Raw genomic sequence first — 25,375 nt, 5'->3', positions numbered from 1 at the left:
ACATATTACACCAGGTAAATAAGTAAGTATTGAGACTTAATAAGTGTTGTATATGACATCATGATTAAAGAAAAATATAAGCTTTACTCCTCAGCCAGCAGATTCTGATTTGCCTGAAAAAAATCCCTTTTAGAGGACTTTAAATATAAAAATACTTGAGTGAAATACTAAAGTAAAACCATTTTACCTGGAGGACTTTTCCCCACGGACTGACAAGTAGCCCAGTTGTCTAGCAAAACATATATGTAGACAGTCAATTTTATTTGACCAGCATGATGATTCATTAAATGAATGACAGATGACTAAGAAATGCCAGAGACATAAAGAACTTAAATTAGGAAGGAATCTGGAGAAGAAGGCTCTCTGTAGAATTGAGACCAGATTGTGCATGGGAAGCAAGCAAGCTATGTGGGGATTGGTGGAGAGGAGCCATGGTTCCATGCCCTGTTGGTCCTGGACCCCTAAGAAAGCATACAAATCGGGAACAGAAAATGCTACCATATGAGTGACATATATATATATATATATATATATATATATAACACATATATATATGTGTGTGTGTGTGTATGTGTGTATATATGTATATATGTAATATATATGTGTATATATATGTAATATATATATATATATATTTCAAAACTAGATCTAAAATTACAGTATGCTTTGTGTGTGCACTAAATTCAGTATTTTTTTCCTGATCCTAATGGAATTTTTGAGGGGTATAAATTTATTCTTATACCTAACTTGCAAAATAATTTTTTGAAAGTTTAATGAGACAGCGGACATCTTGGTTGTGACTGCAGGCACAGTAATCACCTGATTATGGGCTTTGGGAAAATTGCTGGATGGCTCTAAACCCCAGTGGCTGCATCTGTGTGGGGGAATTAATGTGCTATGTGGGAGAATTACTGTACCACCCTGAAGGAGATTCATGCACATAAATGGGGAAGACATAAATGCATGCCCAGTACATGCTACTTCTTACTAAGGTGGTTTCTGTCTGTGTGGAAGGGAAGTGTATCAGTGCTCGGTAGGAAGCAGTGCAGCACCCAGCAGACGATGCATCCAATAATTAGCTAATAATTGTGTCTCAGGTGGTCGAGGGAGAAGCATGTGCTTCACATTTTCTTATCACTCTAACGCAGTCAAATCCAAAAGGAATTGCTTGTTACATTGACCCCAGACCAGAGCTTGTTCGCCTTGAATTTGTTTGCTCTCAGCTCTCTCCTGTGATTTCTCCTCTCTGCAATCTAAGTTCATCGCCACCCAACAAAGACTCCGGAGCGGGGGCAAGGAATGGGCACGAAGGAAGGCCCTTCAGAGCAAATATAAGATTGAAGATGTTAAGTCCAATTTTATACTGTGCAGAGCATGTTGTATGTAATCAAAGAAGTGTTTTCGCTGGTAGCTGCCACCAAAGTGGTAGTTTGTCATGAGTATCCCATGATTCTCGTACTGTTCTGTTACCAGGGGTCTCTGTCTGGTGTTTCTAGGTTCTTGGCATCTGATTCAAACAACTAGAGTTGTTTACTGCACATAAACCGCGAAAAGCAAGATGTGGTATTTAAGGAGACAGCACTGTATGCAAGGCAGAGGAGCATCAGGTTCCTTGAACTGGAGTGCCAAGAGCAGCGAGTTCCTCTTTGGCTCTCCCTTTATGGGTCTAGCAAGAGAAGGAGCTGACTGCCAAGGGGGTGCTTTTCTGTGTTGATTGATAGGCTTGAATCATGGGAGCTTTTCTTCCCTTGGTGCATCTTACTTTAGTCATATCCTCGACTCGTCACACGTAGCCAAAAATGCCAAAAAGGAGCTTTCCCCTAAAAGTTTACCCAGAGACAAACTTTGTCTTACTGCATATACACCCCCAAACCAGTCCGGGCTGGAATGGCCCCCTCCTTCCTTCTACTACCTGGGTATTTTCCTGACATGGTCGAAAGGAGGCAGGGAGTTACTAAAGGCTTCTTGCCTGATAGGGTGTGGTATGCATCTCCATGTAGGTGAGATGGTAGGTGACTTGTTAGGAAAGGGGCATGGGCTCACACAGAGCCCTCAGTTGCTAAGTTTTACCCACCCTTGCTGCCCCAGCACCCCAAAAAAAGAGGGAGGAGGACAGACCCTGGGTACAAGTGTCCAGACATCACCTTAAAATGGCCTTAGCTTTCTGATTCTGTACTCACTAAGAAATGCTATGATGTATGTCTGTCCTTCACCACCATGAAGAGCACATTTCAAAACAATCAGAAAAAAATTCTTAGAATGAAAGGAAATCTATTTTCCCCCAATGGACAAATATTTACATTCAGCTGACTTATCTGGTGAGTCATTTAATTAAGATTCTAAAATTAAATTTTACAAGACTGAATGCCATTCAGATGCAAATGATCTGCCCTTCCTCCAACAAATACCCATTATGTTAATTCTTCACTATGACTTAAGTAATAGCTCTTTTAGGGACCATTGACTTGTCCTTGTCCCCAGACTGTTCCTAGTACTAAGCGTGCTCAGGGACATGCAGAAATTTCAAAGGGACGGTGATTTCTTTTAAGTATTCTGAGAAACTGTAACAACACAGGTATGCAGTAACGCTCATGCAAATGTCATCAGTACAGTTCAAGTTTTGATTATGAGTTGTTTTTGTTTTCTTTGTGTTTTTTGAACTCAGGACCTCTGGAAGAATAGTCAGTGCTTTTCACTGTTGAGCCATCTCTCCAGCCCCTTTCTTTGTGGTTTTTTTTTTTTTTTTTCATCTTTATTAACTTGAGTATTTCTTATTTACATTTCGATTGTTATTCCCTTTCCCGGTTTCCCAGCCAACATCCCCCTAGCCCCTCCCCCTCCCCTTCTATATGGGCTTCCCCTCACCATCCTCCCCCCATTACTGCCGTCCCCCCAACAATCACATTCACTGGGGGTTCAGTCTTGGCAGGACCAAGGGCTTCCCCTTCAACTGGTGCCCTTACTAGGCTATTCACTTCTACGTATGCAGTTGGAGTCCAGGGTCAGTCCATGTATAGTACTTGGGTAGTGGCTTAATCCCTGGAAGCTTTGGTTTTTGGCATTGTTGTTCATATGGGGTCTCGAGCCCCTTCAAGCTCTTCTAGTCCTTTCTCTGATTCCTTCAATGGTGGTCCCATTCTCACTTCAGTGGTTTACAGCTGGCATTCGCCTATGTATTTGCCATATTCTGGCTATGTCTCTCAGGAGAGATCTACATCCGGTTCCTGTCAGCCTGCACTTCTTTGCTTCATCCATCTTGTCTAATTGGGTGGCTGTATATGTATGGGCCACATGTGGGGCAGTCTCTGAATCACGTTCCTTAACCCTCTGTTCTAAACTTTGCTTCCCTATCCCCTCCTAAGTGTATACTTGTTCCCCTTTTAAAGAAGGAGGTGAAGCATCCACATTTTGGTCATCCTTCTTGAGTTTCATGTGTTCTGTGCATCTAGAGTAATTCGAGCATTTGGGCTAAAATCCACTTATCAATGAGTGCATACCATGTGTGTATTTCTGTGATTGGGTTACCTCACTCAGGATGATATTTTCCAGTTCCATCCATTTGCCTATGAATTTCATAAAGTCATTGTTTTTTATAGCTGAGTAATATTCCATTGTGTAGATGTACCACATTTTCTGTATCCATTCCTCTGTTGAAGGACATCTGGGTTCTTTCCAGCTTCTGGCTATTATAAATAAGGCTGCGATGAACATAGTGGAGCATGTGTCTTTGTTATATGTTAGAGAATCTTTTGGATATATGCCCAAGAGAGGTATAGCTAGGTCCTCAGGTAGTTCAATGTCCAATTTTCTGAGAAACCTCCAGACTGATTTCCAGAATGGTTGTACCAGTCTGCAATCCCACCAACAATGGAGGAGTGTTCCTCTTTCTCCACATCCTTGCCAGCATTTGCTGTCACCTGAGTTTTTGGTCTTAGCCATTCTGACTGGTGTGAAGTGGAATCTCGGGGTTGTTTTGATTTGCAGTTCCCTTATGACTAAAGATGCTGACCATTTCTTTAGGTTCTTCTAAATTTGGCATTCCTCAGCTGTAAATTCTTTGTTTAGCTCTGAACCACATTTTTAATAGGGTTATTTGTCTCCCTACAGTCTAACTTTGTGAGTTCTTTGTATATTTTGGATATAAGCCCTCTATCAGTTGTAGGATTGGTAAAGATCTTTTCCCAATCTGTTGGTTGCCATTTTGTTCTCACAACAGTGTCCTTTGTCTTACAGAAGCTTTGTAGTTTTATGAGATCCGATTTGTCAATTCTTGATCTTAGAGCATAAGCCATTGGTGGTTTGTTCAGGAAATTTTCTCCAATGCCCATGTGTTCAAGATTCTTCCCCACTTTTTCTTCTATTAGTTTGAGTGTATCTGATTGGATATGAAGGTCCATGATCCACTTGGACTTAAACTTTATACAGGGTGATAAGAATGGATCGATCTGCATTCTTCTACATGCTGACCTCCAGTTGAACCAGCACCATTTGCTGAAAATGCTATCTTTTTTCCATTGGATAGTTTTGGCTCATTGTCAAAAATCAAGTGACCATAGGTGTGTGGGTTCATTTCTGGGACTTCATTTCAATTCCACTGTCTATCTGTCTGTCTCTGTACCAATACCAAGCAGTTTTTATCACTATTGCTCTGTAATACTGTTTGAGTTCAGGGATAGTGATTCCCCCGGAAGTCCTTTTATTGTTGAGGATAGTTTTAGCTATCCTGGGTTTTTTGTTATTCCAGGTGAATTTGGAAATTGTTCCGTCTAACTCTATGAAGAATTGGATTGGAATTTTGATGGGGATTGTATTGAATCTGTAGATCGCTTTTGGTAAAATGGCCATTTTTACTATATTAATCCTGCCAATCCATGAGCATAGGAGATCTTTCCATCTTCTGAGATCTTCAATTTCTTTCTTCAGAAGCTTGAAGTTCTTATACAGATCTTTCACTGACTTGGTTAAAGTCATACCTAGGTATTTTATATTGTTTGGGACTATTATGAAGGGTGTCATTTCCCTAATTTCTTTCTTAGCTTGTTTCTCTTTTGTGTAGAGGAAGGCTACTGATTTATTTGAGTTAACTTTATACCCAGCCACTTTGCTGAAGGTATTTATCAGGTTTAGTAGCTCTCTGGTGGAACTTTTGGGATCACTTAAATATACTATCATATTATCTGCAAATAGTGATTCTTTGACTTCTTCCTTTCTAATCTGTATCCCTTTGATCTCCTTTTGTTATCTGATTGCTCTGGCTAGGACTTTGAGAACTATATCGAATAAGTAGGGAGAGAGTGGGCAGCCTTGTCTAGTTCCTGATTTTAGTGGGATTGCTTCAAGTTTCTCTCCATTTAGTTTAATGTTAGCCACTGGTTTGCTGTATATGGCTTTTACTATGTTTAGGTATGGTCCTTGAATTCCTATTCTTCCCAGGACCTTTATCATGAAGGGGTGTTGAATTTTGTCTAATGCTTTCTCAGCATCTAATGAAATGACCATGTGGTTCTTTGAGTTTGTTTATATTGTGGATTACACTGGTGGATTTTTGTATATTAAACCATTCCTGCATTCCTGGGATGAAGCCTAACCTGATCATGATGGATGATGATTTTGATGTGTTCTTGAATTCGGTTTGCAAGAATTTTATTGAGTATTTTTGCATCAATATTCATAAGGGAAAGTGGTCTGAAGTTCTCTTTCTTTGATGGGTCTTAGTGTGGTTTCGTTATAATAGTTATTGTGGCTTCATAGAAGAAATTGGGTAGTTCTCCATTTGTTTCTGTTTTGTGGAATATATTGGACAGTATTGGTATGAGATCTTCTATGAAGGTTTGATAGAATTCTGCACTGAACCCATCTGGACCTGGGCTCTTTTTGGTTGGGAGACTTTTAATAAATGCTTCTATTTCTTCAGGAGTTATGGGGTTGTTTAAATGGTTTATTTGTTCCTGACTTAACTTTGGTACTTGGTATATGTCTAGAAAATTGTCCATTTCCTCCAGATTTTCCAGTTTTGTTGTATATATGCTTTCGTAGTAGGATCTGATGATTTTTTGAATTTCCTCTGACTCTGTAGTTATGTCTCCCTTTTCATTTCTGATTTTGTTAATTTGGATACACTCTCTGTGTCCTCTGGTTAGTCTGGCTAAGGGTTTATCTATCTTGTTGATTTTCTCAAAGAACCAGCTTTTGGTTCTGTTAATTCTTTGTTTAGTTCTTTTTGTTTCTACTTGGTTGATTTCAGCTCTGAGTTTGATTATTTCCTGTCTTCTACTACTCCTGTGTGTATTTGCTTCTGTTTGTTCTAGAGCTTTTAGGTATACTGTCATGCTGTTGATATATGCTGTCTCCTGTTTCTGCAGGCACTCAGAGTTTTCCTCTTAGCACAGCTTTCATTGTGTCTCATAAGTTTGGGTATGTTGTACCTTCATTTTCATTAAATTCTAAGAAGTCTTTAATTTATTTTTCTTTTCTTCCTTGAGTAGAGCATTGTTCAACTTCCATGTATATGTGGGTCTTTTTTCCTTATTGTTACTGAAGACCAGCTTTAGCCCTTTGTGGTCTGATAGGATGCATGGGATTACTGCTATCCTACTGTATCTGTTGAGGACTGTTTTGTGCCCGATTATATGGGCAATTTTGGAGAAAGTACCATGAGGTGGTGAGAAGAATGTATATCCTTTTGTTATAGGATAGAATGTTCTATAAATATCTGTTAAGTCCTTTTGGTTCATAACTTCTCTTAGTCTGTATATGTCTCTGTTTAATTTCTGTTTCCATGATGCGTCCATTGATGAGAATGGGGTGTTGAAATCTCCTACTATTATTGTATGAGGTACAATGTGTGCTTTGAGCTTTAGTAAGGTTTCTTTTATGTATGTAGGTGCCCTTGTATTTGGAGCATAGATATTGAGGATTGAGAGTTCATCTTGGTGGATTTTTCCTTTGATGAATATGAAGTGTCCTTCCTTATCTTTTCTGATGACTTTTGGTTGAAAATCAATTTTATTCAATATTAGAATGGCTACTCCAGCTTCTTTCTTCAGACCATTTGCTTGGAATGTTGTTTTCCAGCTTTTACTCTGAGATAGTGTCTGTCTTTGTCTCTGAGGTGTGTTTCTTGTAGGCAGCAAAATGCTGGGTCCTCATTACGTATCCAGTTTGTTATTCTGTGACTTTTTATTGGGGAATTGAGTCCATTGATGTTGAGAGATATTAAGGAATAGTGATTATTGCTTCCTGTTATCTTCGTGTTTGGAGGTGAGATTATGTTTGTGTGCTTGTCTTCTCTTTGTTTTCTTGCAAAATGATTAGTTTCTTGCTTTTTCTAGGGTGTAGCTTGCCTCCTTGGGTTGGGCTTTACCATTTACTATCCTTTGTATGGCTGGATTTGTAAAAAGATATTGTGTAAATTTGGTTTTGTCATGGGATATCTTGGTTTCTCCATCTATGTTAATTGAGAGTTTTGCTTGATACAGTAACCCGGGCTCGCATTTGTGTTCTCTTAGGGTCTGTATGACATCTGTCCAGTATCTTCTGGCTTTCATAGTCTCTGGTGAGAAATCTGGTGTAATTCTGATAGGTCTGCCTTTATATGTTACTTGACCTTTTTCCCTTACTGCTTTTAATATTATTTCTTTGTTTTGTGCATTTGGTGTTTTGACTATTATGTGATGGGAGGACTTTCTTTTCTGATCCAATTTATTTGGAGTTCTTTAGGCTTCTTGTATGCTTATGGGTATCTCTTTCTTTAGGTTAGGGAAATTTTCTTCTATGATTTTGTTGAATATATTTACTGGTCCTTTGAGTTAGGAGTCTTCACTCTCTTCTATACCTATTATCCTTAGATTTGATCTTCTCATTGTGTCCTGGGTTTCCTGTATGTTTTGGGCCAGTATCTTTTTCCGTTTTACATTATCTTTGACAGTTGTGTCGATGATTTCTATGGAATCTTCTGCTCCTGAGACTCTCTCTTCTATCTCTTGTATTCTGTTGGTGAAGCTTGTATCTACAGCTCCTTGTCTCTTCTTTTGGTTTTCTATATCCAGGGTTTCTATATCCTTTATGCTTTCTTTATTGTTTCTATTTCCATTTTCAATTCCTTCGCTTGTTTTATTGATTTTTCCTATAATTTTTTTAGGGATTTTTGTGTTTCCTCTCTAAGGGCTTCTACTTGTTTACTTGTGTTTTCCTGCATTTCTCTAAGGGAGTTCTTTATGTCTTTTTTAAAGTCCTCCATCATCATGATCAAATGTGATTTTAAATCTAGAGTTTGCTTTTCTGCTGTGTTGGGATATTCTGTGTTTGCTTTGGTGGGAGAATTGGGCTCTGATGATGCCATGTAGTCTTGGTTTCTGTTGCTTGGGTTCCTGTGCTTGCCTCTCGCCATCAGGTTGTCCTGATATTACCTTGTTTTGGCTTGACCTATAGGCCTGTGTGTCAGGAGTGCTGTAGACCTGTTTTCCTGTTTTCTTTCAGCCAGTTATGGGAAAAGAGTGTTCTGCTCTCAGGCGTGTAATAGTTCCTCTCAACTGACCCTCCTTTCAGCTGACCCTGTGGGTGGAAACCAGAAGGGCCTGCCCCTCCTTCTCCTGGGTCCCTGTGCTAGGGGCCCAGATGGTGCTAGGCGTTTTGTTTTCCTCTAGAGTCAGAAATGTGGGCAGAGAGTAGTCTCCTCTGGTTTCCCAGGCATACCTGCCCCTCTGAAGGTCTAGCTCTCTGTCCCATGGGATTTGGGTGCAGAGAGCTGTGTGACTGGGTTGTTTAGATCCAGGCGCAGTCTGGACCACAGGGCTCCTGCAGCTTGAGTGCCCCTATCTTCCTCTGCCCAGAGGCCCTATACAGTTTCCTCTTGGGTCAGGGATTTGGGCAAAGGTGGGCAGAAGTGGTGGTCTCTCCTGCCCTGCAGTCTCAGGATTGCCCACATATCTGGATGATTAGCTCTCTCTCCCATGGGGTTTGGGAGCAGGGAGCTGTGGGTCTTTGCAGTTTTTAATTAAGCCATCATTTTGCAACCTGGGTTTTCAGAGGTTTCTATGATTAAAGAAAAAAATAAAAAACATAAATTGCTATCAGTAGAGAGGACGGAAGAAAGACAATACAACGTCTTCAAGGTTTCAGTTGTTTGGTGCCAAACACCTTAAACTTCATGGAGCACTGGTAACTCTTATGTTGTTGGGACCAACCGCTGAATAAATGAAACTCTCTGTCAGACATATTGTAATAAAGCACTGAGCTACCAAGACCCTGTCAGACAGCCATATTTAGGAGCCACCATTTAGGCTTACTTATTTAAATCATCAATGTGTATATTATATCTGTCATTTTTCTCAATAATTAAGACAGAAGCTTTTCATCCAGGAGACTGGCATGGTTTTCCACTCACCTTTGAAGCACTAGTGGGAAATCCCTCAGAAATTCCACCTTAGGTATATGCCTAACTCTTCAAAGAATGGCTCTGATTAATTTGAAAATTAACTAAAAGTTCTCAGTGGGTTTGGAGGCCACTTTTGTTACTGTTGTCAGTGGCCGACCAGACAGATAAAGGAGGTTTCAAGTATGGGATGGGATGGGAATGGGAAAATGGCAGATAAACACAGGCTTACTATTCAAATCATCGGTGTATATTTTATATCTGCCATTTTTCTCAGTCGTTAAGAGTGAAGCTTTTCATTCATGAGAATGGCACAGTGTTCAGATCACCTTCTGAATACATGTGAAATCCCTCCATGTGAGCATAGTGGCTCTTTGGGGATCTTGCTTGAGATAACTGTTCAGGCCAACTTGTAGAGCTCGACATCTCATTAGTGTGACTGAAAAAAAGAGCACAGCAAACTCTAGGTGCTTTTGATCTGGTGGCACTAAATGGAATTATACAAGTTGTAGATTTGCTACAATGTGCAGAGATCACATAGCAACATATAGATGTGCTGGGACATAACTTTAGCCTCTACCATAATACTTGAGGGGAGGCAGACAGCTTTAGAGTGGGATGTTTCTAGGTACCATTTCCTTCTTTCTTCCTTTTCCACCAAGATCTCTTCTCTGAACAGCCCCAGCCCAAACTGTAAGGTGGTAGTAGAGTCCTGGCAGCTTCCACCATGGGCAAGATTTAGAGCTGTTGTGTTGAGCACTAAAGGTTTTGTAGCTCGCCAACCACTGGCATGGTGACTAACAAAAGCTAGACATTCCATAATCATGTCTGAGAGCAGACAAAATAGGAATGTCATCTAAAACACAAATGTGAGCACCAGTCTGCCTGTGCTGCTTGAATGACTGATACTTCTGTGTCAGTCACAGGGTGAGCACTCTTCTCTTCTCTCTTCTGGGTAGAGTTCTGTGTCAGTCACAGGGTAAGCAATATTCTCTCTTCTGAGTGAGGTTCTGACAGTCTTAGGGTGAGCACTGTTCTCTCCTCTCTTCTGGGCAAGATTCTGTGGTCAGTCACAGGGTGAGTGCTGCTCTCTTCTCTCTTCTGGGTGAGGTTCTGTCAGTCACGGTTTGAGCACTGTTCTGTTCTGGGTAAGGGTCTTTAAGACACATGAGCACAGTTTCTGTGCATGTATAGTAGCAGCCAATCTAGAACTAAACCATCGTACCAGGGCATCAATACAGCCAAGTTCGGAAAAACTTGCCCTGCACCACCATAAGGACATGTCCCACAGTCTCTGTGACATGTGTTCTTCATGTGAAGGGCACTGAAGCCCAACGGTGTTCAACCACAGGTATGAGCTTAGATTCATTGAAGTGGCACTAATGTGACTACAAATGTGTTTTTGAAGTTTACTGTCCCAGAGTATGACCACGTAAAATCTATATTCACCAGAAAAGCAACCCATAGATCATGAGGAAATGTACTATCTTCTTTCTTGGATTGCATGCATTTCATATTATATAATTCTGCCGCCTCGGTTGCTGACCATAATCCCAAAGCAAGGATTAGAGGCTGAAAGTGCACACCAGTTTTTATAGCAGATCTGGTTATATTCTCCTGAGATTTTCTTTAAGGGAGTATTTCTCCTGAATGTTCTCTTAAGTAGAGATAGCATACTTTAGGCAATTAAAGTATGATAATAAAAGTGAATGCATATGTGGAAAGCATGCTACAAATATTTTTAAGAGTCAACACAACAGTAGATACAGTTATGTAATCTAGTAGCTGAGGCCAAACTCAGGCACACAGATGACCTGAAAGCCCCTATGTTTGTGTTTATGATTTCCATGATAAATACACCATGGCAGCTGTTCTAGAACAAACAGATCTGTATACCCAGAGTCACAAAGCCCAGGATGAAATAGTAAGGAAGGTCTTGTAATTAAAGTATAGGAAGCCATTTCATTTGCCTTCTAAGAGAAGCTCCAAGCTTTCATGAGTAAGATTCATCAAATGTACCACATTGTCCTGAGAATTGGCAGATGACGTGACTACTTAATTTGTTTCTTTAATTTTTTTGAGTTCATAATATAATATATGATCCTCCCCCTTCCTTCACTTTCCTTCCTCACAAACCTTCCCACAATCCCCTTGTGCTCTTTCAAATTTATAGCTCTTTTTTCATTAATTGTTGTAGTGTGTGTGTTCATGTGTGTGCACATATATATGTTCCTAAATATAGAAATATAAGCTGCTAATTCTGAGTGTTACTTGGATATGTGTTTTCAGGGTTGACTGCTTAGTATTGGACAATCAGTTGATTTGCTAGTCCTTGGGGAAAACTTTCTTTTACCTCAGTATCCCTTAGCTGCCTGTAGATTTTTGTAGAGGGTTGAGGCCTCATGGGCTTTCCTAGTCTATGTTAGCATGTCTCTTGTCCTGTTCAGCTCATAAGTAGGCAGTTGAGATTCATATATAGTATTTTTAGTGTACCATATAATATCCCTTAAAAATATATGTGTATGCACATTATATGAAAATGCATGTGTACATACATATACAGTATAGAGTCATGTATTATGGGGATGTACATGTATATAACACACATATAGAAATATGTATACATGAATATGCATACATACATGAACATCACATACAAAAAAAATCCACACAAAAATATAAACATTCCAAAGGAGACCAAGGCTTTCTGTTTATTCTCAAATTATTAAGGAAAAACTGTTGATCCAACACCCTTAAATCCTACAAGAATACCAAGCGAGCCTCAGATCTCTTCTTCTCAATTCAGACATAAGGGTCCAGGCAGAATCTAAGCATTCTCCATGAAGATATTAATAATTCCTAAGGTAAATTTCATAGCCTAATGATACAGTTTCTCCATTGAGCTTCTTTACCAAAGGAAACCTTTGTGGCTAGCTAGGATGATGAAATGTGTGTGCACGTATACACACACACACACACACACACACACACACACACACACACACGAACTTATGTATATATATAATATATATTACATATATGTGTATGAATTTAAATTTTCCTCATGGAACATTTAGAACTGAACCTATTTAGTAATTTAAATGAGTGTATAGCTAGCACTTAAGGTTCATTAACATATCACAGAGGTATTGTAGTGAATGTATATCTTTTATAGCCTCATGGTCTTTTAGAAGATTTAGGTTTTTAATAGATTCAGAAAATTGTTGATTTTAAACTACATGTAATTAAAGACTGTAAATAATAGCATTAATTTTGCTGATCCTTCCATTTTATTTTTCTTTCTCAATTCTTAGTAAACTGAACTCAAAGAAGGAGCCCATGGCTGGCTAAGCTTAAAGTCACATATTTGGAGTCCAGTTAGTTCAGAAAAGTCAAGTTTTCTCATTATTATACTGTTTATCTCTCTTTACTTCAGCAGTCTCTAGGAAACATGATGCTTCAGCCTTGACCTAAAGAGATCACAGGGCACAGCAGGTGGCTTCCCCCAAGCAACAAGGTAGACTGATGGCTCTGCCTACACTAAGCACCAGATCCCTTTCAGTACTTGCCCCTAAGTACTCCCTCTCAGTACTCACTCTCAGTACTTCTCAGTACTTGCCTCTCAGTACTCCCTCTCAGTACTTGCCTCTAAGTACTCCTGCTTTCCTCTTCTACACTCCCCACCTCCATGTAGTCCATGAGTTCAGTCCATGAGTTCTGTTTTCAACAGAGCAGCCAGAAGGATCCAGGTGTAATTGGCACTTTTCTCTACAGACTGTGAGTTTTAACAGATGCATACAACCCCATTAAAGTGATCCTTTTAAACTGTGAGTCACGTTAAAGCATTCCAGTGGTATCCACATCTCTCTGTGCAGCAGTCACAGGCTACAATGGTTGACACATCCTACTGTATGTGGACCCCTTTGACCTCACCTACTGAGGCTCACATCTTGTTCCCTTTACCCACTGCCCTTTTTGCCTTTTTCTCTGGTATGTTATGCACACTCCTGCCCCGGGATCATCTTATTTAGTGTCAGACTCTGTGGGTATGATGATAGTATCCCCAAACGTTCACAGGCCTACGTGGTGATATTTTGTTTCACTGTTTCAATTTCCCGGGCACAGTTGCACGAATGCCCTTGGTCATTGTAACATATGTGGTAACAAATGAGAAACAAACAAACAAGACAAATCAAAAACCAGGAACCAATTTCTTACCATCCAGAATGTCAGATGCTGAACCTAAGATATTGGCAGAGCTGGCTCTTCTCATAGGTGACGGCAGGAGAGTCCGGACCTGCCTCCTGTGCTGTTAGGAAACATCCACATTCTTGGCTTGTACCACCTACCATTTCTGCTTCTATCTGCACATTCTGCCTTCTCTCTACAGTTCTATGTCCTTTTCTGTGTTTTATAAGGACACTTTCCTTAGACATGGGGACCCTTCTAATCCTGTATGATCTTTTCATAATCTTTACCTTAACTACATCTTTCTAAGGTTCAAGCTAGATGGGAATTTGGAGAAATACTACTTCACACACGAGACATATTCCACAATCTGGTAAAGAAGCTGTTTTACTCTGACAGTTAAGTATCAGTTACATTTGAAAGTAAGTTCCTCAAGACAAAAAGTGGCTCTGGTCAACCTCAGATAGTCTACAGATGTGCAAATAAAACCCTACCAGAAGGAGTAAGTAGATTTGTGGATGGATCCTAAGACAAAGCAGGCATGTAGACACGGATATACAAGAAGTTAAGGCTACAAGGTCTTATAGAAATAAAATGAAGATTAAGAAATCTATAATTACAAATATATAGGTATCTGAGGGGTAGTACAGAAGTCACAGGAAATCAATTATCTGTGCTCATGATTGGAAATGACAGAGAAGACACTCAGGATTAGGTTTAGAGGTGATGTCCCTTGTGGTATCCTGGGCAATTATCTCTACCCCTTTGCTCTAATAGAGGGGAGTCAATCTATACTTATGAATTCATTTCTTGCTGCTACTACAAATCAACACAATGTTCAGGGGCTTAAAACAGCACACTATTATTGAAATTCAGGTACACCATGCTACAGCCACGGAGTCCTTTCTGAAGGAAAATCTCTTTCCTTGCCTTTGAAAACTCCAGAGCTGTGCTCTCCAGACACCCCATAGCTCTTGACCCTTTTGTCCATTACTGAAAATATCAATCCTTCTTATCTCAAGATGCCATTGTCACCTTCTTCTGTGGAAGTCTCCTTCCCCTCTGTCATTTAAGACTTGATGCCCCAGTGTGAGGAATGCCAGGGCAGTGAGGTGGGAGTGGATGGGTGAGTTGGAAAGCATCTAATAGAAGCAGGGTAATGGCAGATAGGATAAGGGATTTGCAGAGGGGAAACTGGAAAAGGGGATAACATTTGAAATGTAAATAAATAAAATATCCAATTAAAAACAAAGAATGCTCCAATTAGGATCCAAACAGTGGATAATTCAAAACAATCACATTTCCTCATAGAGCACTTCACTGTGTCACATCTGCAACATGTATTTTTCCAGATAAGGAAGCACTCCCAAATGCCAACCATTGGGCCTTGGAGGATATCAGAGGCTATGATGTGACTTTCCATAACATCTTCTTCCTTCCTTCCTTTTCTATTGCTGTTGTAAAACACTATGACCAAGGCAACTTATAAAAGAATGAATTTATTTGCGGCTTAGGACTTCAGAAGATTAAAGACTGACCATCGTATTGGGAACATGGCAGCAGGCAGGCAATCATGGTGCTGGAAGAGTAGCTGAGAGCTTCCAACTTTATCTACAAGCAGCGCACAGAAAGAGAAAGAGCTAACTGGTTGGGATGGGGTTTTGAAACCTCAAAGCCCAGCCACTAGTGAAACACCTCCTCCAACAAGTCCACACTTCCTAATTCTTCCCAAATAGTTCCGTTAACTGGGGACCCTGTACTCTCATATATGACCTTATAGGGGCCATTCTCATTCAAATCACCACATTGTCTAACCAGAGACCTATCATACCAGAGATAGGTACAGAATGTTGCAGACCATTCTCTCTTGATTTCCTAGAGGAATTTAGTTATTCCATTTAAATATCAAAAATGCTTCTTTAAATGTTTGTTATTTCCCATTGCTATGGTTACTGGTAATATCCCTCATGACATAGGCTCATGTGGGTAGCTTGCCCAATCATGATGCCAAACCCAGGAGTCATTGCAGAGTGAATATGTGTGGGAGGGATGTGGCTGGGTGTATCCATTTTATGAAAACTGTACAGTGTGAAGAAAGCCACTATTTTCTACAAAATTATAACAATTCACATTCTTTCTAAATGGTCCTAATCCTAGTACTATTTATATCAAAGTAAAGATTTTTAAAAAATATAATTAGCAGCTTTGGGACATGTTTTTGATTGGGATTGCAAACCACTCAAGAATAAAGTGGACGGCATTAATTCTTTCATGTGAATATCATCAGATAACTTCACTTTGGTTAGTGAAAATGGAAATATCTCCTTTTAATTATTAATGAAAGCCTTCTGCCTACTCTCTAATTCCGTCACCTCAGAACCGCTCTCAACCTCTCCCAGATAAAGTGAAATAAAGAACAAAACAGCCTACCTCACAGCTCTGAATCTAAAAGTTAAAATTAGTAGCATCTTTCAACTTCTAGAGTTCAAAAGTTTGTAATGATGGTGGGCCCAGAAGAAATGGCTTAGCTCATACCGTGCCTGCCCTGCGAGTGTGAGGAACAGATTCCAAGTGCTCCCATGAAATCAGAGAGTGGGTGTGGTAACAGGCTCCAGTGAGGCCACAACCTGTTCGTAAGAGGAGCAGTGGCCTGAATCTTCAGCACTGACTGGCCAGCCAGCCTAAACCAGTCAATGGCTCAGTGAAAGATTGCCTCAAAAAAGCAAAGTGGAGGGCACTTGAGAAGATCACCTAAGAGTGACTTCTGGTTTCCACACATTTGCACACTTATATACACACATACACCAAAACACACATGTGTGCATGAACACACACACACAGAGAAATAACTGAGATTTTTTTGACATTAAGTCTAATCGGGCCCCACTGAAGTTATTCTTGCTGCAGTCAAAGGGAAAGTATCTACTTTGTTAAAAGTGAAATTTGAATTGTGAGGACCAGAGTGTCCTCAGGTTCTTTTCAGGAACAGGGGATCTTGATAAAATGTTGTGACAGCTCACCAACTCTTTGGTTTTGGTACCAGCATGGCAGCATAGTAAGGGACTTCGAAACTGCTCACTATTTAGCTCCGTGCTAAGCACTTGTGATCGTAACAAGGCAGACAGTCCATACACGAGTGAGGGGGTAGTCACAATATTGTTGGTCTATGTGACAAGCTTTAATGGAGGAAAGGTTACATTTGCATATTCTCCGTTTCCATTAACATTTCCAGGGTAAAGCCCAGAAACAACTGAGAGTTATGAGTTCACCTTCTAGGAATTATAGATGGTTCTTATTTATTATTCTTCTCTCCTTCATCTAGTTATATGGAATCCCTGACATTTCTAGAGGGCCCACACTGGGTGCCAGCTGTAACTATTAATGCTAACCATCCCACCAGTACTCTAAGGTAGGAATTATTGTCTTTCTCCGACAGATAGGCTCAGTGGACATCCACATAGCCAGTGCTGCCCCCTATACCAGTGGACAGATCTGGCAGAGTATAGAAGGGACTAGGGGATATCCAAGCCTCTCATCCAAGACAGTGGAATCTTTGGAGGGTTTGAACAAGGGAAGTACAGTCAAATCTACCCTGGACTGACTAGGAGAGCACTGAGATGGGAAGTTTATCCCAGAGGCCTGAGGGTGTGGGATGAGGAAGATGCTCAGCCTTCCTTTGACCTATCAGAGAACAGTTTGGAGGTCTTGTGGAATCTCAAGGCTTTGGAACAGTCACCTGCCACATCTGAGTCTGGTGTGTGTGTGTGTGTGTGTGTGTGTGTGTGTGTGTGTGTATGTGTGTGTGTGTGTGTGTGTACCGGTGTTCTAGAGCCTCTAAGACGTCCTTCCTGGAGCTCCTGCTCAAAAGGTGTTCATGATGTATGCTCATGTCCCATAAGCCGTTGCCTAATAGAGCAATTACTATCTGGCTAATAAAATACACTAGAATGAGCTTTTTACTAATTGCTTTCTGAAAATGTAAGTTTACCTAAATTCATCTTAGCCATGCAGTATCTTTTCATGGAAGTTTCATTTATGGGTTCCCTCTAGATTTAGGCTTCATTTACATAAAGAATATAATTCTACTGGGCTAGTGTTATGAAAACAGTAATTTTTTTAACTTTACAGAGGTGATTTGGAATTATGCAACAAATGGAAATTAAGTTGATAGGAAAACTGACTTCTTATTTTTTTGACCTATAATGAGGTGATCTCGTAGGCATATTTTCACTCCTTCATTTGATGAAGGCATATTTTCACCAAATGTGTGCTATATTTCTTTTGGGAAATGTGTCAGCATAAGACAGAGTGTGAGTTTATTGAAGTCTTCCTACACGTGAACTCAAATGTGTTATCTCCACCAATAAAAAGTAGCCATCTTCAGAAACCTTTCTACTGCATTTGTCTTCAGCACCAACGTGCCTTAGGGTTTGCTTGACAACTTAACCAGCTGTGCTAAAGGAAAGATAAAAAGAACGGGTTAGAATCCGCCAGGAAACTTTTAACCTCTGTCTCTCCCTTCTCTGCCCCATTTTTCATGACTCCTCTGCTCAGGTGACAGCTTTGACCTGCAGCAGTAGGCTGTATGCTTGTGAGTCACCACATCAGGAGCTGGAGTGGCTGCAAAGTCACCCTATCTCTCCCCAAACCCATCCTTCAAATAAATAGTCCTCACTGTGACTTATGAGGTCAGGTTTTTATCTGTGGTCTAAGAAGCCTCTTTTAGTTCTCTGTTAGAAATCAGCTCTCTGCTGTAAGAATAGGACCTACAGAGTTTTCCCTACTGGCCATGTGGTCAACCTGAGGGAGCCAAGTGATTTTTATAGAACAACATTCTTATGAATGATGCAAAAAAAAAATGAGTCTTAGAATAGATGTAAATATTTCGGAGGATATTATCTTGAAAGTAAATAAACAGTCAGCTTCTTGGACTGCTTTTTACTTCTTATATGAAAAAGAATACAGAAAGACGGGACACATAAAGTCTACTCATATGCACCGAATAGCTCTTTAAATGAATGAAATTTACCTTCATAGAGTCATCAGACTGCTACGCTTGCGATCTCAAATCAAGAAGTCTATTCTCTCGCTTTGCTTCATTTTGTTCCTTAAAAGGCTTTAAACACCTGTGTTATTTTCCAGCGTTGGGGATGGTCTCTTTTTGAGAACGATATTATGAAAATAATAATAATAAAATGATATCAGCATGTTCGCCTGCTGCTGTGACATTTTGGATTATACCCGTTATTTTTCTCGTCTGATAATTTAGGCAAATGCTATATCCCTGTCTTTTGAAGTCACATATTAGAGAAATATGTCTTCTACCCATCAGAGCCCAGGTTAAACGACATAGGGGGCATTTTCATTCATATTTTCTCAACCTTTCATGAATTTTCAGGAAGTTAAAATCACATGTCTATGATCTTCATGCAGTATGAACATATATTCATGTGAAAAGTTAAGTTTTTTTTTCAGTAATACTGTCTGCTCTGGACCCACTGTGAGTGAGGAAGCTCGAGCCGTTGTTGTGAGATTGTCTTGACTGTTAAGCACATTTAGCGACTGTTAGGAGCGCTGTGTGTGCTGGGTTACCCCTCATGTTCTCCTGCTTCCTTTTATCCAGGGAGTTCGGATGGAGAGACCCGGAGCTGCCTGAAGTGATACAGATGTTACAGCATCAGTTCCCTTCCGTCCAGTCCAACGCTGCAGCTTACCTGCAACACCTCTGCTTCGGAGACAATAAGATCAAGGCAGAGGTGAGTGCTCGTGGCATCGTCAAGAGAATGGTGTTGGGTTCATGAGCACTCGGGCATGTTCAGAGTCACGCCCAGCAGAAAAATACAGGAAAATAAAAATTACAAACTTCGGTCGTCAACTTGTAGATTCATCTTTGAGACTGAGGCGCACGGTACTTTTCGTGTAATTAATGTGTGCGTGCTCCTTCCCTGTTGGAACACTGAGGACAAAGGACCAGGCATCCCTGTCCTTACAGAAGCTGAGAAGCAGAGTTTTCAGTGCCTCGAGCTGCTATGATTTGTCTTTCTCTTCCTAATTCTGTCTTTGGAAATAATCTGTCTCCTGAGACTAAAAAATGCAAGCCATCGATTGTTATCTCCTCAAATTATAGTCAGGATTCACGATGGCCCATCCATCTTTGAGGACTTGTTAGTAGGATGATCACTGTAGGCTTTACCACATAAACAACTACTCAGCCATTTCCAAAGGCAGCAGTGGATGTAACATGGATATATGCGATCCATTAGAGACACTGTTGTCTGTGTCCATCACATAAATGCTTGTTAAAAATGCCCCCATGTTTTTGGAATGCCCTAAGGTGCCCAGAACATTGTGGTGTAATTTATTTCTGGAAAATTACCATGATCATTGCAGCTAGCTCAAATTCTTTTTATCCGATAAAGGACACACAGTCGCAGGCAAGCAGCTGAGTAATCAAATTTTCAAAATATTTTATGAACCGAAATGAGTCATCTCTGTAACGTGTTAGCCACTTTGAGTACGAGTCCAAATTGGCTTAACAGTGGAAAGAAAAGATTTGAGGATGCCATTGCAATTTATTACGGGTTTTTGTCTTGCTCCCTTTTGGAAGCACGTCGGCCAGCAGATTTTCCTTGAAGAAGTTGGTTTGTGCCTGTCATTGGTAAAAATGTATTTGTTTGTAGTTCTCAGCAATCTGATTTGCTCCTTCAGTTATGTTGGTGGCTGGAGATATTTGGAACTGTCACAATTAGGGAGGGATATAGTGATGGAACTGGATATAGTGATGGAACTATATAGTGATGGAACTGGATATAGTGATGGAACTATATAGTGATGGAACTGGATATAGTGATGGAACTATATAGTGATGGAACTGGATATAGTGATGGAACTATATAGTGATGGAACTGGTCTCCAGAGAGAAGAGACTAGGAACACCACAGAGCCTCTTGTAATGCATGAGGTAGCTACACACAACACATAATTACTTGACCTCAGATGCTTAGATAGACAAAGTTTAGACAAGGAAATATATGGATGATCAAGGGTAAATTTAAAATGTAAAAATGTGCCTATACTATTAAGATGACCTAAATCACACTTAAGTTATATGACAGTGACAGCTATTCCAAATAGACACCATCTTAGGATCCCTGCTTTGATGCCTCCTCTATACCAACCATTGTGCAAAGTGAAGGGCAGGCTCCTGATTAAGTACCTTGTACTGACAATGCTTTGAGAGGTAGAGCTTTTGAGTTCCAAGGCAAGGAGTATCTCTCATTTTGTTATTGGCAACATGCTGATTCAGGAGTACTTGGCGTGTCAGTCCCAAGCCAGTTAGGTTTCTGTCCCCAATCCAATGCTGCTATTGAGATTGCTGACATCATTCACACCCAGGAAGGTGTAGCAAGGCAAGTTGCTCACATGCTGAGACTCTGAGGAGTGAACAGAATTACTCTCACCTAGTCCATAAGTGGCTTGCAAGAGCCTTGGAAAGGACACTGACTTAATACTGTGAATGGTTGGACAGGAGGTTCTTACCAGACTGGGCCTCCTCTGGTTCAAATCTCCTGCTGGTGTCGAAGGGGAAGGAGATGTGTATGCTTTCTATCTGGATGTTTGGATGAGGGACAGAAGAGACAGAGAGAAGTGACAGCTTTTAAGCTTTCAGAAAAGGAAGCTATCCAGTCAGGCTGCATAGGCACTATGGCCCAGGGACGTCTGCACTTGCTTGTCTCGTTAGCTTGCACACAGGCTCTATAGACTGGCCTCAAGGCCTTTGGCTACCACACAGCCCTACAGCAGATCTCAGACCTACTTGTAGCTATATCAGAATTACCCTCTGTGCCCTGTGGTGGGCAAAGGCTGTGCAGTGAAGGGTAACCAGCACGTCTATCATATCAGATAGAGGAATCTTCCCGTGCCAGCAGCCAAGCCTGTCTTCTGGAACAGAAGCTATTGTCTCCAGGAACCTCTTAGCTTATCCTTAAAATATCGACGAAACAGGGAGCAGGGAAATGATGTAATTAAGTTTTAATATAAAGAAAATTTTAAAAGGGGAAGATACAAAAGCAGAAATGTGTGCGTGGAAAAACTAATGATGCTGAGACTGTATCAGGAGGACCTTTGTGGGATTGAGTAACTTGATTCGTGCAGACGGCTTAAACGTGCTTCATCTCCTGTTCTAAGGCTAGGAACACAAGATACGAAGTTGCAGCTTTAGCTTATGAATGTGTGCACATATCAGACTGTATGTGTCAGTGTGCACATGTATGTGTTATATATGCCAGTGTACTTGTAAGTGTAGGTATAGGCTTGAGTGTGTCAGTGTGCATGTGTATGTCTGTGTACATATAAGTATGAATGATATTCTTGTATATGTCTCAATATGTCAGTGTGTACATGAGTATGTGGAAGTCTGAGCAACTCTGTATGTATGTGCATGTGTGCACACATGTAGACATATAATCCTTGTTTTGCTGTGTCATTGAGCTTCCCCCACCTCCTCTTAGCATTTGCTGGGTCATTGAGCCGCCTGTACCACCTCTCAGCGTTTGGGGTTTTCTCCAACAGCTTGTACCTGAAGGAGAGTTCATATTATCGATGGCTCTCCTCCTCCCTACTGATCCTCCCATCCTCGACTCCTAGTCCCCATGCTGATTGTCCTCTGGTCCCCATGAGTTGGATGAGACAGAACGCTAGGGTGGTGTAGGACTGAGGGCAAGACTTAACACTGAGCTGAGAACATGAAGTGGAGGAGGGTCCCCTCTCTGTAGTCACACAGGGAGGTATGCGGATGTGGATGAACATGTGCCCACACAAACATGCAAACTCTGAGAAGAATTCTACACAGGCTTGTTTTGTCCCCTCTTCCTTATTTAGAGTCCAGACTGTTAGTAATTACCCCTCCCTTTGTGATGGATGGCTGCCTGTCATGTTTTCATATCCAGGTATTGATTTTTGTAATTACCTGTTGTCCAAACACTAATCTGGCAGGCACTAGCCTTTCCAAATTTACTCAGTCCTCTAGTCTTTCTATTGCATTTTATGGAATTGATTTAGCCCTTCAGTCTACATTTCATTATTGGTATTGACTTTGCTCACACAATGATAGGCCATTGAGCAGAAGGCAGAATTAAATCTCCTCTACACAGAGAGCCATAAATCATAGCTCCCCATTCCTTATGGTGTTTTGTACAGTTTTTTTAAAATAATGAAGTCAAGAAATTCAGTTTTGTTCAAAATAATGCTGGAACTTACGATACAAAGTCTTGGACTCACTTCCCTAACCCAACATATGAAAGCAGCCATCTACCTTTCTCTAAGGAGCTGAGGAAGTTGGAGGTGAGCATCTGAGCAGCTCTCTGCAGTGCAGCAAAGCTGAGGAGTCAGTGCTCTGTGGTGTCTGCTGGGCAGTGCCCAGTGACAGGAGTGAGCTCTGCATCCCTCCAGGCATCCCAATCCAGGGTAGGACGTTTTAGCATGTATATTTTGAAGATCAGCAAACTCTTGAAGATTGGGAGTGAAGAGAGGGTTGCACAGAATTCCTTCAGTGCTTAAGGCAAGATCTCAAAAGAAGCAGTTGAGGAAACATTAAAGTAGAGCACAGGAAGCAGAAGGGAAGAGGAGAGGATCTGTGCTCTCACGATGCAGGGTGGGAGAGCTGTCTCGTACTGCAGGCAGTGCTTCATGTCCGTGAAGCTAATAGGCACCTGATATCTAAGTGGGTAGTAGTTTAAACAGGCAGGAGCATCAACATCACAGGTAGATGACAATAATGTGTGAACAAGGCTTGCCACATGTGCTAAATTGAAGATGTCACAGTACATTGGCTTTCAGGTGGAAGGGTAGGAGAGAGGGAAGCTTGCTCGGGAGTATGGCCAGCAGGCATGTCCAGGGAGGTGCATCAATACTGATAACTTTTGAGCATCTTCATCTAGCCTTGCTTCATTCTTGCTGGGAAGCCTCCTTCAGTTAAGCATGCTAAGAGCATCCCGTTGACTGGGAGATAGTACCAGAGTCTTTGTGAGTTGTCACATATTTGGCTTATCTCTGCTCTTCTGCATGCCTTCCTTTGTATACAACGTTGAGTAGACAAGAAGATGGATGAGCTTCCCTGATCGCACATGGAGAGCTTTCCCTCTGTGTACTTCAATGGCGTGTAAGCAGTACACGCCCTGAATATTACAAGTACTCCTACCCTTCTAAGTCACAGCAAAGGATTGTTTTGAACAATGAAAACATAAATATTTTATTCTACTAGCTATTTAAGTGTGATGAGATTAATTAAATGGAAATTAGTTTGTTAAAAGTGTTAAGTGTTTAAATTAAGGATGTGTTTTCTCTTGAATATATGACCATTGATGAGCATGCTGTTTTTATAGGAACTCAAATGTTGTAATGTGCCCCCATGTGTGAGAGAAGTTGACAAATGGCCCGAATCTGTCAGTAATGGAAATTTAATGTAGACTTTTGACCTAATCCCCCTTATGTGAAAAATTAGCCTGACTATCAAATATGCAACTGAAGTGTTTGAAGAGTCTACCACTAAACTTATGCCATTCCAAGATAAGGAGAATAGTACCAGAAAAATAATCCTGGAGGTATTTGACTAGCCCCAGCCTACCTCTTCCCAATTATGCCATTCTAGCTCCTAAAGCAAGATTTTATTGTTATAGAAAGGTGTGTATAATGGAGATAAAGATAGGCGACTCTCAGCTGGGTTTGCATTAAAAGGGAGATTCAAATATTACTGTTATGTAGGTTAAGGAATCCACACCTACCAGACAAGCATATGTAAGCAGGGCATTGTAATACCAGGCCTTACATACATGGCAAGGCACAGTATAGCTCTGGGATACTTGGAATGAGTACACAGTCCAGTTAAGGAGGTTCCCTGCATTCTACCCGAGTTGGAATAAAATCAGGAAATCAGAGGCTGCCACAAAAGTATTATCAATGATATGCCCATTTAGAGCTAGTGAAAGAGGTCTGAAGGTGGTCCTTTCTGCTTTGACAGTTTTGTTCATGTATATCTATGATACTTCTTTTTTCTTTCTCTTGAGACAAGGGCTCACTAAGTAGCCTGGGCTAGCCTTGACTATCATTCTCAACCTCCTGAGTGCTAAGATTATATGAGATTCATAGATGTATGTCACCACTTCAGTTGTTAGTATGTGAATATGTCTCTCTCTCTCTCTCTCTCTCTCTCTCTCTCTCTCTCTCTGTGTGTGTGTGTGTGTGTGTGTTCATGCTTGCATGTATATGTGTGTATGTGCACAAAATGTCCAATTTGTACAGTATACACTGTTTTTTCCAACTTGAATGTATTTTTATTTAACTGGAACAAAGAAATTGATCTGTATGTATAAATGTCCCATTCCCCATAATATAGGTTTTATTCAGACTGATTTAACACATTTCAGATGTTAAAGAAATTGGGACTTGTTCCTGTCTACTACTTGTAAAGTGTTTCATGATTTTATTTCCCTTCTGATTCCACTTCGTGTAATTCAAGGGAATGTTCTATCCATCTCTTCACTCAATTGCCTTTGAATGATTCCTTCCCTACCCTCATTATAAATTGTACCTCATTTCTTTTTTTTTAAGGGGCCTGTGTTTGGTTGCTAGGCATCAGCAAGTAGAATGGCTCTCATGGAAGGGGTGCTGAAGTTGGCGCTTGAACTCTGGCTGTGATATTACTGTGTGGCTCTGTGATCTTGAGAATATACCTTGCCTCTCTGAGTCCTAGACTACCAGACTGAACGGTGGCCTGGGGGCTCTATACCTGTGACAAGGACACGACTCTGCTGACAG

The 25,375-nt window shown here is 40.7% G+C and overlaps 1 protein-coding gene across 1 annotated transcript in view; it reads left to right on the top strand.

Moving 5' to 3' along the window:
• The window catches only part of Ctnnd2 (catenin delta 2), a 396,457-nt gene that overhangs the window by 137,721 nt on the left and 233,361 nt on the right, over positions 1 to 25,375 (top strand). The window contains exon 7 of the mRNA XM_032898675.1: positions 19,185 to 19,317. Within this exon, the coding sequence (XP_032754566.1) occupies positions 19,185 to 19,317 (133 nt within the window). The remainder of the gene's footprint in view (positions 1 to 19,184; positions 19,318 to 25,375) is intronic.

The sequence above is a fragment of the Rattus rattus genome, chromosome 3, assembly GCF_011064425.1.
Source record: "Rattus rattus isolate New Zealand chromosome 3, Rrattus_CSIRO_v1, whole genome shotgun sequence".
Taxonomy (NCBI): Eukaryota; Metazoa; Chordata; class Mammalia; order Rodentia; family Muridae; genus Rattus; species Rattus rattus.
Note: the sequence above shows the minus strand (reverse complement) of the source record. Positions and strands in the feature narration are given on the sequence as shown.